The sequence below is a fragment of the Chenopodium album genome, chromosome 25 (assembly GCF_948465745.1).
Source record: "Chenopodium album chromosome 25, dcCheAlbu1.1, whole genome shotgun sequence".
Classification (NCBI taxonomy): domain Eukaryota; kingdom Viridiplantae; phylum Streptophyta; class Magnoliopsida; order Caryophyllales; family Amaranthaceae; genus Chenopodium; species Chenopodium album.
Genome location: NC_137858.1, coordinates 28,880,612 through 28,896,360, shown reverse-complemented (window position 1 = coordinate 28,896,360; position 15,749 = coordinate 28,880,612). Strand labels below are relative to the sequence as shown.

Sequence of the window (15,749 nt, the reverse complement as noted above, 5' to 3'; positions counted from 1 at the left end):
ATTAGGATTGATTAGAATCTTCTATAAGTTTCTAAAATATCTTAATTATCCTTTTTTTGAAAAGATAAGATCATAGAATTTGATTTTTAATAAAACTTTCCTTTTTTAAAGTCCTAATTCTATTTGAATTTAAAGATGTTCAAAGACAATCAGATATTATTTCGTGCCTCATATTTTTTATCCAAATTTCAAATGTTTAGATAGATCTTGAAATTATCTTTCCAATGATATATTATAATATTAATTCCGAGCTATAACGAAAAAGATATAAAAGGAATACGAAACTCTATCCAAAACTGATACCCTTTCACTATTTCGGCCATATCTTTTTATCTACAAAAGATTTTAATCTGATTCTAATTGCATTAGAAAGTAGACTTCAAGATCTTTCCAACGACATATTATATGACTTATTTGGACTTCTAGATCAAAAGATATGATAAAAGAAAAATCCGCAAAAACTGTTTCTGTCGCCAAACGACAGGTTTGTCGCCTCGCGACAGACTCTGTTGCCTGGCGACAAGATAAACTTCTGGCGACAAGGTCGGTTTGTTAGCGACAGAGTGGAGTTTTATTCCTTATCAAATTCTATGATTTTCCGGACTTTTTCCTATAAATAGGGTCTCAAACCTCCGTTTTTATTCATCAACAGTCTATCAACTCTCATCAACTAACCATCAATTCTCTCTATTCTCTCATTAAGAATTACTCAATTCTTTCTTTTTCTCTCTCTTTCTAAACCAACCTTTTTATTAAACACAATATTCCGCATTCACAAGACTTAGAATCACTTAGCCAAGTTCGAAGTTGCCTTCGCCCTAGACGTGCAAGGTTTGATATTTTCTGAGGGTTTGGTCCAAATCTAGTCAAAACTTTATTTAATTTGATTTCAATTTAATCCCTTTTATTCTTTATTATTTTCATTGAAGTTTACTAACTTGTGTATTTTGTTATTAGAAAGAGGTACGAGGCTTCAAAGTAAGTAGATTAGCTTACTCTCTATTTCTTTCACAATGTAGAAAGCATGTTTATTATTGTTTTATGATTCCTAGTATCATGTTAGGATGTTTATGATTCCTAGTATCATGTTAGGATGTTATTTTATTGCTTTCTAGTATCATGTTTAGGATGCCTTTACTCTTTCTAATATCATGTTAGTACCATGTGAGGTTTAAAGCTTTGATCTTTATTGCTTAGTGAGATGCTATGATTTGTTATTAATCTTGTTAGTATCATGCCTAGGATCTTGGTATTATTATTAAGCTTTATTATTAACATGATGATTATTATTGCTTGTTATTATGTTGCTTGATATTTATTGTTATTGCTTGATCACGCCTTTTATGCATGTTAAAGGGAATTTGTACTTGAAATCACGCTTAATAAGATAATTAATAATTTGGTTTAGGCTAATATAATTTTAATTCAAGTGATCGCCAATAATAGTATTATTTGTGCATTAATATTCAACCAACATAAGTAAACAGGGTAGGTTTAATATAATGTTTGTATGTTATTCGAAAAGCGCACATGAATACGAGCAGAACAAAGTAGAGGCCTATTTTATAGGGCGGGTCCCTTCTTTTGTAGATCGGATTCATACCCTCATCCTCGAACCCTATTTGGTTCAAGACCTTATGGAGTTGATGGTCCTTTTGGATTGTCTTTTGGTTTACAAGTTCCTAAAACTTGTTGGCGACTCTTTTGCTCTCTTTTCTTTCCCTTTGGAACGCCACCATACTTAAGTTTATGATCACAGTGGGGTTCAAGTTTGGGATCATAATGCTTGAAATATTCCCTACAAGGAGATGATCAAGGTTACATGGAAGTTGATACAGATTAAAGATGTGCAACATAGTATAGGTAATTTACTATTCTGTTTTATTTTGACTGCCACATATAACCTTATCCTTTTTAAACAACTTTTTGAGTTAGATTATGTATAGGTTATGTGTACTTTTGTTAGACAATATTAGATCTATTTTTTGGCAGTCATGTAATGCATGAGGTTCATATCAATTACTAAAGCAGTTAACAATGATCAAAGGTGTATGTGTTTTTTAAGTGTTCACTCAGTGAATTCCATCAGAATGGGTATGTATTCAGTCAAAGCTTTAGTGAGTGTTGGTACCTCAACAACAACCTTGGTAACAAGGTTTTTGGAGCATCCAGACCACCCAAGTAGCTATCAGATGAGTCCCATCATCACATGGAAAACAAATAAAGGAGTATGCATAACAAACAGTAGGGACTCAGTGCATACAACACAAGGTCTCCAGATCTAGGGTCTACATCAAAGGGACTCACAGCATACATGGTATACATTAAGAGTGTGCAATAGGTCAGGGAGGAGATCAACACCCCAAAAAGGGACTCAAAATGGTGCCACACAACAATCAACAGCAAACACAACCTACATGGAAAAAAGACCATATTTTCAACACCAACACAGAGTTTATACCAAAGCTAACACAAGCATCCTAACACTATCAGCATACCACATGTGTTAGTAGATAAACCCACTCCCACAACCATACAAAAAGTACATAATCAACAAAGCAAAGCCCATCACATGATATAATTGTAGATCTGTAAATAAATAACAAAGCAAAATTAAATTAGGCTTTATAAAGTATACGCTGCGCTTTCAATTACGAGGAGGACCAAACTGAGGGTAGTAGATCTACAAGTATGCCTCAATCACTTCCTCCCTCGTCATGCCGTCTGGGGGACCAGATTTGATGCGTTTTGCTCCAGAGGAAGGGCCCTCATCACGCTCCAGGGACTCTGGTGGCTGAACCACCTCAGCAGCCTCCAGATCTGGGGGGTTCGTCTCCCCTGTGGCAGATCCAGTCGCAGAAACCACTGGGGAGGCAGAATCACCAGCAGCTGCACCCTCAACTTCAGCAACCACCTCAGCTGGTGGTTCTTGGTGGGTAACCCCCTCAGAGACTACCACCTGTGGTGTCTCCTCCTCATCACTCAAGTGCTCCACGAGCTTCGCTCCCCGGATCCTTCTCCTAGCAATCAAAGACGCGCGTCGCACTGGTTTCATGACACCAGTACCCCGCCGCGGCTTGTAAAGCACACTTCCAGGCCGACGGCTTGACTCACTAGACTCAAGGGTTTCATGGCAGGTTAGATCTACCTTCTTTTCAGAGGAGGAAGCCATGAAATCAGTTGCAATGATGAAACAGAGAGGGAAATAGAGGAAAAAGCAAGAGAGAAACTAAGAGAGAGAGTGGTTCGAAAACGGCGAGTGAGGAGAGAGAGTTTTAGATCTAGGGTTTATGTTGGAGGGATTTATTCTGGAGATTTCTCCAGAATAAATGAACTCCAATTCATCCATCAGATGAATTGAATGAGGAGCATTCAATGGAGGTAGTTGGGGAGTTGATGAATTTAAAGGGCTGGGGTATAATTTTGGTGGGAATGATTAATCTAACTAATCAGTTTTAGTTTTTAATCTTATATTGTTAGTAAACTAATAATGATGAATTAATAAAATAGTAAGGGTAAATTGGTAAATTTGCCTTTAAAAATTTACTATATAAGGAAATAAATTGAAAAGTTGCAAGTAATGTGGACCATCCGAAAAAGGAAATAGTTGCAAGTAAAGTGGACCGGAGGTAGTATAATTGATGGTTGTCACGTAAAAATTGGGTGTTAACAATTAAGGTGCATTTTATTTATGCAATTTTTAATTATTTGAGCTAATCACATTTAAGCCTTGTTCTTTAGAGCTGCTCTATTCTGCTATGTACTGCTCTACTCTGTCTTGCTCTGCTACGCAGCGTGTGGATACCTAGCCCTGCTATGCTCTGCTCTGCTGAAATCCACTCTTCCTAGAAGCTCAAAAAAAATAGGCCCTAAGTTGGTTTTTAACTTAGAGGTGATCGGAATTTGGGATATAATGGGCTTTAGTATACAATTTTAAGCTCAAGCCCGCATAAAGGTATCAAGCTTGTCGTGTTAGACCAATAAGTCCTAGCTACACCCTTATGCAGCTAAGATAGCTCCACCACTCCTTATAAAATGAACAATTATTAATATATATATATATGCGTGTATATATATATATATATATATATATATATATATATATATATATATATATATATATATATATATATATATATATATATATGTATATACATGTATATATATATGTATATATACATGTATATATATATATTATGTATATATACATGTATATATATATATACATGTATTTATATATGTATACATGTATATATATATATATATATATATATGTATACATGTATTTATATATGTATACATGTATACATATATATATATATGTATACATGTATATATATATGCGTAGGGAATATTTCAAGCATTATGATCCCAAACTTGAACCCCACTGTGATCATACACTTAAGTATGGTGGCGTTCCAAAGGGAAAGAAAAGAGAGCAAAAGAGTCGCCAACAAGTTTTAGGAACTTGTAAACCAAAAGACAATCCAAAAGGACCATCAACTCCATAAGGTCTTGAACCAAATAGGGTTCGAGGATGAGGGTATGAATCCGATCTACAAAAGAAGGGACCCGCCCTATAAAATAGGCCTCTACTTTGTTCTGCTCGTATTCATGTGCGCTTTTCGAATAACATACAAACATTATATTAAACCTAACCTGTTTATCTATGTTGGTTGAATATTAATGCACAAATAAATCTATTATTGGCGATCACTTGAATTAAAATCACATTAGCCTAAACCAAATTAATAATTATCTTATTAAGCGTGATTTCAAGTACAAATTCCCTTTAACATGCATAAAAGGTGTGATCAAGCAATAACAATAAAATAAATCAAGCAACATAAATAATAATCAAAATCATGTTAATAATAAAGCTTAAATAATAATAGCAAGATCCTAGGTATGATACTAACAAGATTAATAACAAATCCTAGCATGTCACTAAGCAATAAAGATCAAAGCTTTAAACCTAACATGGTACTAACACGATATTAGAAAGAGTGAAGCACCCTAAACATGATACTAGAAAGCAATAAATAACATCCTAACATGATACTAGGAAGCATAAAACAATAATAAACATGCTTTCTACATTGAAAGAGAGTAATAAGATTACATACTTTGAAGCCTCGTACCTCTTTCTAATAACAAAATACACAAGTTAGTAAACTTCAATGAAAAATATTAAATAATTAAATTAAATTATTGAAAGAAAGAGTTAAAAAGTTTAGACTGGATTTGGGACCAAACCCTCAGAAAAGTATAAACCTTTCACGTCTAGGGCGAAGGCAACTTCAAACTTGGCTAGGTGATTCTAAGTCTTGTGTATGCGGTATTGTGTTTAAAAGGTTGGTTTAGAAAGAGAGAGAGAAAGAAAGCATATATTGCTCAAGAGAGAATAGAGAGAATTGATGATAGTTGATGAGAGTTGATGGAGAGAATTGATGATTAAAAACAGAGGTTCGGGACCCTATTTATAAGAAAATAGTCCGGAAAATCATAGAATTTGATAAGGAATAAAATTCCACTCTGTCGCCAGAAAACTAAACCTGTCGCCAGAAATTTATCTTGTCGCGAGGCGACAGGCTTGTCGTTTCGCGACAAGACATTTTTTGTGGATTTTGTTTTTAATCATATATTTTGATCTAGAAGTCCAAATAATTCATATAATATGTCGTTGGAAAGCTCTTGAAGTCTACTTTCTAATGCAATTGGAATCAGATTAAAATTTTTTTTAGATAAAAAGATATGGCCGAAATAGTGAAAGGGTGTCAGTTTTGGATAGAGTTTCGTATTCCTTTCATATCTTTTTCGTTATAGCTCGGATTTATTATTATAATATATCATTGGAAAGATAATTTCAAGATCTATCCAACCATATAAAATTTGGATAAAATATATGAGGCACGAAAATAATATGTGACTATATTTGAACATCTTTAAATCCGAATAGAATTAGGAAAGTTTTAAAAAGGAAAGTTTATATTCAAATCAAATTCCATGATCTTATCTTTTCAAAAAAGGATAATTAAGATATTTTAGAAACTTATAAAAGATTCTAATCAATCCTAATTAGTTTAGAAATAGGATTAAACCTTTGGACCCTCCTCATGATCATTGGGTCGTAGGTAAAATCCAGATTGGGCCCAGTTTAGTATTTTGGCCATAACTTCCTCATTATTCATCGGAATTAGGCTTATAATATATCATTGGAAATGTCTTTTCAAGCCCCATCCAACTACACCATTATTGGACCCTTATGATGGACCAAACTAAACTGGATTGGACGTTTTTATAAAATAGAGTGGGTTTTCGAAAACAGAAAGAAGGATTTTAATAAAAACTAACCGCAACACTTGACTTTTCCACACTTTCACCTTATTCGATTATGGTTTGACGCGAAAGGTATTCATCACTGGGTTTGGTTTTGGGGAGACACAAATGGGTGTCTACAATATATATATATATATATATATATATATATATATATATATATATATATATATATATATATATATATATATATATATATATATATATATATATATATATATATATATATATATATATATATATATATATATATATATATATATATATATATATGTATAAAAAATGAACATTTAGTAAAAAAAATTATGAACACGTAAAAAAAAAAAAAAATTCATTAATAAAAATATGAACATTTAGTACTAAATTTTGAACATGTTAAAAAAATGATCATTTAGTACATTAAAAATGAATTACATGATTATCATATAATCAAAATTGATGGACCACAAGCTTAAAAAAATAAAAATAAAAAATAAATTATTAACATGTAAAAAAAACAAAAATGAACAATTAGTAATAAAAAATGAACATGTAAAAAAAACAGTTAATAATAAAAAAAAAAAAAGCGAGCACGACAACAACAACAACAAAAAAATAAAAAAATAATTACATGTAGTATATTAAATATGAATATTTATTATACAATAATAGAATAGCTGGACAATACCTAATAAAATGAACATTTCATAAAAGAAAATTATATGTACACTAAATAAATGAACATTTAGTATACAAAAATAAACACGAAAAGAAATGAACACGCTAAAAAAATTATGAACATTTAGTATATTCAAAATGAATATGATTTGCATATATTCATATAGGTTCAAATAAATTATATTATAATTATTATTGAAAAATAAAGATAAAATAAATCGTTAAACTATGTTTATGTTTTATGTACTAAATGTTCATTTTTAGTGTACAAGATGTTCATTTTGAACAAAATGTTCAAATTTAAAGTGATGCATATTCATAATTTTTACAGAAATTATACACAAGTTCGATAGTAATTACTTTTACTCTAAAAATTTGAATATACACCTTAAATCTAATTTTGATTCATCATAGAGATGATAATTATCGATCTATAACATGGTAGATTAGGAATCACAAATGCAAAATTGATAGAAATCAACAATTTAATAACATCCATCCCGAGCCTTTTCTTCCACCTTTCCTTAAAACTCAAGATTCACAATCGTGACGAAGATGATGACAATGGAGAAAGCTACAATGGTGACGAATTGAAAAGTATCCGAATTAGTAGGACAAAGAAGTGTAAAAACCAAAGGAAAGTAATGTATGAAATAAAATTAAATTATAAAGAAAGGAAAAAAAAGAGGAGAGATAAAACATTGAAAGGAGAGGAAAACAGAGGAGAGAGAAAATTAATAGAAGTAAGAATGAAGAAGAGATGGAGATAATATATAAGGAAAGAAAAAAATGTATGTTCATTTTTTAGGTGATTTATGTTTATATAAATAGCTGTTGCTGCTAGTTTAGCTACACTAGTGTGTAGCTAAGAATGTGTTATTATACGGCAAATTCTTCTATGGACCCTGGTCTGATTAGAATAGCTGGACCATAGGCTAAACGCATGTGTATATGAATGAAACGCATCTCACTTTAGTACTGCTCTTCCCGCCATCTTAAGTTCTTCTCCTTAAACTATTTTTTTTTTTTTTTTTTTTTTTTTGTTTCCTTTACATAATCTCTCTTTCGTTTTTTTATCTGATCTCTTTTTATTTCTTTCTCGATTTTAATTCATTCTTTTTTTTTTCCAAACTCTTATTTTCTCTCTCTCTCCTCTGTTCTTTATTTTTTTCCATTAATATTTTTCATGATTTGCTACATTTAGCGTGATGGAAATTGTCGATATTCCCGAAGAGATCAATCCAAGTTAGTTATTATGAATTCATTGTGATCAATATTGATTTATTTTTTGATTTTGAGATAAATTTGTGGATGAAATCATTGTTTATCATCAAGTGAATTTGTTGAAGCTAATCCGATCAATTTCAATCCATTATGATTGATTAATTGATTATTTGATTGTTATCATTAATTTGATTGTTCGTATTAATTTGTATGACTTTGATTGTTTTCATTAAAATATTATTGTTTGGGTGCACTTACCAACATGAATATTAAGGGCATGTTCTCATTGACTGAACTAAACTGAACTGAACTCAGCTGAACTGAACTGAACTGAACTGAACTGAACTGAACTCAGCTGAACTGAATTGAACTGAATATTTTATAAGAGAAGGAAATTAGGAGCTGAACTGAACCGAACTGAACTGAGCTGAATTGAACTGAACTGAACTGAATTTCAACGTAAGAGAACAGGCCCTAAATGGTGCAATGAACATCTTGAACTTTAGGGGCTGGGAGTTGGGTGTCGTAAATTCTATCATGCAATTCTACTTTTATGCTTCTTCCGATTTTGTAAAAAATCACCATGCGTGCTTTAATTTATTTCACAAACTTTCATTTAATCATCTTTATGATTAAAAGAAAGAAATAATATCATATATGTTTTACAAGATTTGAAAATTACTTTTTTTTTACTTATAGTTGATGATTATTAAATTAGCTAGCTATGCATGAAATAAAAAAATTTGTTCAATTAAAAAGAAAAACAATTGAAGTGTCATAGGTTATTTACTAGTATATCACAAGAGTGAGGGATAGTTTAAGCGGTTAGAGTTTACCTCCCAATACCAGGAGATCCTAAGATCGGTTATCATGCATGTAGATTCGTTATTGTTGATAAATAGAGCTCTCAAGTATCACCACATGTAACCGTACCACATTGGTTGAAGAAGAGAAAGTTAATCACTTTATAAGGTTAAGGGCCGGGGCTACTCCTCATATTGCCATATAAGTTTTTGGATGGAACTTTCTTCGGACTTGTAAACTGAAATCTCTCTCTTAGTTTTGGTTAAGATGGTCTATTAATAACATGGTTTTAGAGCCAGATTTGATATGAGACCCCAAATGGCTAAGAGTAGATCCATGTGAGCGGAAGTGAAGAAACACTCTGGCTCGAAACACTCTAGCTCGAAAAATCACAAGAGATAAAGTTAAAAAAGGGATCTTACATGTGAGGGGGGTGTTGAAGAATAAACCTCCCAAGTATCACCACATGTAAGTGTTCTACACTGGTTGAAGAAGAGAGAGTTAATCACTTTATAAGGCTAAGGAGCTACTCCTCTTGTTGCCATATGCTTCTACATATGGTTTTGACTTGTAAAGTGGACGCTCTTTCTTAGTTTGCGGGTGCAGCCAGGGACGGTTTTGGGCCGGTGCAAGGTGGTCGACGGAACAGGGCCCCCAAATTTTAGGCCGGGGCCCCAAAATCTAGATGTATAATTATTGATATGTATGGTTGGAACAATGGTTAGCATTGCTTAAAAATTACTTGACATCACAGGTTCGATTCTCCTTTTCAACACTTTTTTTTTTCGTCCAGATTCTTTCACCTCAAACTATCTGCCCACAATTTCGGTAATCAGTTACATCATAATCACCTTTTCCATTCTTAAACCTTTCACATTCAATTCCAATTTAATTTCCCTCCTTCAATTATTCAATTTTCCTTTCTAATTTTTACAAAATCTTTCTATTACCAAAATTAATTTCCCTATCTACTATAAAAATATCTAGACAAATCATTGATCTTCCAACTTAATTTCACTCTTATCAGTTTTTATTTCTAATAGAAAAATATTCAGTTTTAAGTCTAAATTGATTAAATTGATGTTTATCTCTCAAAATACAAATATTCAATTTGTTTACGAGTATTGCGAATTTGCGATGGCCTCATTTTTGAGAAGTTGCATAGGGCCCCTTACGCAATACCGTCATTGTAGCCCCGGCACTGGGTGCAGCCTAGACCCGTGTTTAACAATTACATTGAAGTGTATTATCAAGGGTCATAACTGCTCTTAAATAATTCACGAGTAGGTGTTAATCATGCATGTAGATTCATTACTAAAAATATATTGAACCTATCTCTCTATCAGACTTATGCAGGCAATAACGTAAATCATGTTTAGAGCTATATAAATATGCAATAACTAGCTACTGTCGAGAAAACAAAGAAATTAGGTTAAATTACCACATCATCGATCAACAATTATCACTTCTTAATGACTTGATTCTTTCGTGTTATCATGAATGACATCAATAATTACATTAATAAGACAAAATAAAGTCAACCAATCTCTTAGTATTTTGTTTCAAAAATAATCTCTTAGTATTTAACAACTTACTGACCATCTACACATCTTATACATAAAAAAGAAATACTACAAAAGATATAGAACACCCTAATTTGTTAGCATTACTAATATACAACCAACAAGGTTTAATTGGTTATTAGAAGATGATCATTCGTATTCTTTTCGTAATTTCTCTTCTAACATCTCTATGTTCTGCTAACATTATTGCTTTCGACTATTGTGTTGGAGATTTAAGCTTACCTTATGGAACAACGGGGTATTCTTGTAAGGATCCTACAAAAGTCACGGTAGATGATTTTGTTTATTCCGATCTGAATGTTGCAGGTAACACATCAAACCCTTTCAAATCGGGTGCAAGTACAGCACTTGCCTCTCAATTTCCAGGGTTGAATGGTATGGGCATTTCAATGGTACGAGCGGACTTAGATGTTGGTGGAGCCGTACCAATCCACACACATCGCGTGTCTGAGCTACTCATTGTTATCGAAGGAACGATCATTGCTGGGTTCATTGACACAAATAACACAGTGTTTTATAAAACATTGAATAAAGGGGAAATGATGATTATTCCTCCGATATTACTTCATTTCCAAGTTAATGTAGGATCAACGCGGGTGCTTGCATATGCAACTTTCCCTAGTGAAAATCCTGGTGTCCAATTTGTTTATGGTGCATTGTTCCAAAGTAGTCTTCCCTCAGAATTGGTTCAGAAGATTACTTTGATAGATCAGGCACAAGTGAAGAAACTCAAGAAAATCTTTGGTGGCACTAATAATTGATCTGTTTTCACGTTTTATATATGTAATAAACTGTTTTATGTGATGGATGCTTCAATGGTTGTAATTTATAAAAACATATAGCCTCTTTTTTCTTTTTCTTTTTTTTTTTTTACATCACTTATTCTTATTTTTTTTTATTATTATTATTGTTTCAAAGTATGTGCGGCATTTAACCATTATACCACATCTTTTTATATATGACTCAACTTCATAAACCAACCCGACCCGGTCTCATCAGACTCGATCCGAACATCCGAATTAACATCTCGACTTACTAATGGTTGTGATATGGCAAACAGGTCATTCGAGTCGGGTTCGGATCTGGTCAATTTCGAGTCAACAAACATCCGGGTCGGGTCGGGTCTATTCGAGTTTCGAGTCAAATTCAGGTGAGCACTTTGGGTCAAGTTCGGGTCGTGTCAGTTTCTGCCGAGTCAATTTTTAGGACCAACTTTTTAGTCAGGTTAATTTTAGGTCGAGTCAATTCGGGTCGGGTCAAGTTTGTGTCGAGTCACCAAATAAATTCACTTTAAAAAAAAGTTGGAAAAATTAAGTAAAATCTCTTTTTTTTTTTTTTTTTAAAAAAAAAAAAAAGGCATGAGTATTGAGTACTTATTAATTAGGAATGAAAGAAGCCCTAAACTATGTAATTCACCATTTCACCCTATTTACTTAGGAATCGGGTCATTTCGGGTTGGGTCGATTCGGGTCAATTAATTCGTGTAAAAATCGGGTTGGACCACTTCGGGTTTCAGTTCACTTCGGGTCGGGTCAAGTTCGGGTTTTGGGTCAATTTCGGGTCATTCGGGTTGCGTCATTTCGAGCATCGGGTCACATTCGGGTCAACTCTATTTTGGGTCGAATTTAGGTCGGGTCAGGTAAGTTCAGGTTCAGGTCATTTTCGGGTCATTTCAGATCGCGGTTCTGGTCATTCGGTTCGGGTCAAGATAGCCATGTCTACTCTAGTGCCACTAATCATATTGCAAAGTCCTCGTACATAAGTCATTACTTGTATGCATATACTATAGGGCGATTTTTCTTTACCAAGCAAAGTTTGGTGGAGTTGGCGGAGAACTCGCCTTGTGACTTTGAGGTCACAACTTCAAGCCCCACTAGCTATAAAATGTTTGGGAGTAGGTCTACGTTCCCCCTCTACTCTCAAGCGATGACAAGTTCTAACTCATACTACCCTGATTTAATTCAAACTCATGCTACTTTTGAATGTATTTTTACTATTCAAAAATAACAACACTAGACCATTATGCCAATATTTTCTTTATATGCTTATTTGTATTACTTATTACCAAAAGGAAAAACCTTAGGGAGCTGACCATCCCAACTAAGATCTGCCTCTAATTCGACCACTAAATATATAAAATTACCATCATATTGTTTTTAAAGGAAAACCATTAAACCATTCGCATAGCATTTTTAAACATTTTAAGGGAAACCTAGTAAACATTTTTTGTCAAACCTAATTTTTTTTTTTTTGTCAAACCTAATTAAACCATGATGAGTGTTAGATCGGGCACAATCTAAGTTGATATCCTATATCAACCAAACTTGTTGATATAGGGGCGGCGTTGTCATTTCATATATTATATGAAGGGCAAATGTGGAATAGGATGCTGATACAACAGATCCTCGTTTGATGGACTCCGTTCTGGGAAATGCGGACGTTAACGACAATTTCTAACAACGTTAACGCCTTTATCTTCTTCCAAACCCTTGAATGTGCGTTTGGACTTTAATGGGTTTCTCACTCGATCTTCTGCACTTTGAACATTAATGGTTCAGTTACGAACTCGCTGTGTGTAATTGTTTGAGAAGGCGGTCATATATTGTATTGAAAGTGGTCCAGTAACCCATTCTCCGATGAAGATTGGAGAATTCGAGGACAGCAAGAGTCAAAATGTGGAGGGCGTAGTTGACGACAGAACCGTTTTGAAGCACTGTGCTGAAAATATGTTGTTCATTATTGCGTTGTTGTATTTCGCATTGATTTTCTTAATCGAATTTTTCATTTGGATGTATAATTGCGGTGAAACCCCTTAGTTGTGTCGATTTGAGGTATAGTTTTATCTTTATTGTTAAATATTTCTGTGATTTGGTGTATTAGTGCGGTGATTTTTTGCTAATTTGTTACTATTTAAGCTGTAGCTATTTGATTTTAAGTTGAAAGCTGAATTCGGCACACAGGCTTGACTTATTACATGTTTGGAAATTTGTATCAATTTTGGTAGTGTCCATTGCAATTGTTCATGTGCAAAGGTGTGTATTCGATGTTGTTCAGTGCCTTCTAATTGGTAGGAAAAAGGTGTCATGATTTAAGTCGGAATATGTATTTAACTTCGGCTACATTGTGTGACTAATTAAGTTGTTGATCATTGTATAAAGGTGTGATGATTTAAGCTGGAATATGTAATTGAATTTGGCTGCATTGTGCCACTTATAAAGCTGTTGAACATTGTATGAAGTTCTTAGTACATAGTGTTGATGGAAATTTTTCAAAGTGCGGTATTGAAATTGGTCAAAAGGTGTATATATGTTCATTTCAATGCCTTTTAATTAACCTTGAGAATGGTATTTGTAGAAAAGAGGTGTTGAAGCAAGAAATTGTTTAAAGCGAAAATCGACTGCAAGCCTAGTAGGTTGTATTGAGAAGGTATTAACTTTGATTTTGGTATTGTAAATGTACTTGGTAATGATTGCCAATTGATGATACATGATAATTCTTCTGTATTAGGCAATTGGGCAACACAAGAACCCACTTATGAAGACTCTATATGCCAACATTTTTAAGGTACATATATTGTTGTATGTACTAAGGCATCCTATTCATTGAAAGGTGTTTTTGTAGGATGACTTGTTGACGATTGGTGGCCAAGTTAAAGCAAAAGGCGAGGTCTTAAAGAGACGAGATTGTAGGGAATATTTCAAGCATTATAACCCCAAGCTTGAACCCCACTGTGATCATACATTTAAGTATGGTGGCGTCCAAAGGGAAAGAAAAGAGAGAAAAAGAGTCGCCAACAAGTTTTAGGAACTTGTAAACCCAAAACGATCCAGGAGATCGTCTACTCCATAAGGTCTTGAACCAAATAGGATTCGGGGATGAGGGTACGAATCCAATCTACAAAAGAAAGAACCTGCCCTATAAAATAGGCATCTACTTTGTTCTGCTCGTATTCATGTGCGCTTTCTGACTAACATGCAAACAATAGGTTTAGCCCTAAACCTGTTTAATCTATGTTGGTTGAATATTAATGCACAAATAAAGCTATTATTGGCGATCAATTGAATTAAAATCATATTAGCTTAAACCAAATTATTAATTATCTTATTAAGCGTGATTTCAAGTACAAATTCCCTTTAAACAAGCATAAAAGATGTGATCAAGCAATAACAATAATATAAATAATATCAAGCAACATAATCATAATAATAAATAATAATAATAATCATAAAAATAATATAATTAAAATCATGATAATAAAGCTTAAATATAATAGCAAGATCCTAGGCATGATACTAACAAGATTAATAACAAATCCTAGCATGTCACTAAGCAATAAAGATCAAAGCTTTAAACCTAACATGGTACTAACATGTTAACATGATATTATAATATTAGAAATAGTAAAGGCACCCTAAACATGATACTAGAAAGCAATAAATACATCCTAACATGATACTAGGAATATTAAACAATAATAAACATGCTTTCTACAAGAATAAACCAATAGGATTACATACTTTGATGCCTCGTACCTCTTTCTAATAACAAAATACACGAGTTAGTAAACTTCAATGGAAATAATAAAGAATAAAGAATTAAATTAAATAATTAAAAGAAAGAGTTAAAAAGTTTAGACTGGATTTGGGACCAAACCCTCAGAAAATATTAAACCTTTCACGTCTAGGGCGAAGGCAACTTCGAACTTGGCTAGGTGTTTCAAAATCTTGTGAATGCGGTATTGTGTTTAAACGGTTGGTTTTAGAAAAACAAGAGGGAAAGAATAAGCTATATTGCTCAAGAGAGAATAGAGAGAATTAGGTGATTATGAATTGATTGTTGATGAATAAAAACAGAGGTTCGGGACCCTATGTATAAGAAAATAGTCCGAAAAAGCATAGAATTTGATAAGGAATAAAACTCACGCTGTCGCCAACAAACCGACCTTGTCGCCATAAATTCATCTTGTCGCTAGGCGATAGGGTCTGTCGCCAGGCGACAGACTTGTCGTTTGGCGACAAAGACAGTTTTTGCGGATTTTGTTTTTTATCATATCTTTTGATCCAGAAGTCCAAATAAGTCATATAATATGTCTTTAGAAAGCTCTTGAAGTCTAATTTCCAATGAAATTGGAATCAGATTAAA

The 15,749-nt window shown here is 33.1% G+C and overlaps 1 protein-coding gene across 1 annotated transcript; it reads left to right on the top strand.

The window, feature by feature from the left end:
- Nucleotides 1–10,732: 10,732 nt before the first annotated feature.
- On the top strand, nucleotides 10,733–11,903 carry LOC145615492 (auxin-binding protein ABP19b-like). The gene has a single exon (XM_081670564.1). It carries the CDS (start codon nucleotides 10,733–10,735, stop codon nucleotides 11,366–11,368), a length of 636 nt encoding a protein of 211 aa, XP_081526690.1. The 3' UTR covers nucleotides 11,369–11,903.
- Nucleotides 11,904–15,749: the final 3,846 nt, after the last annotated feature.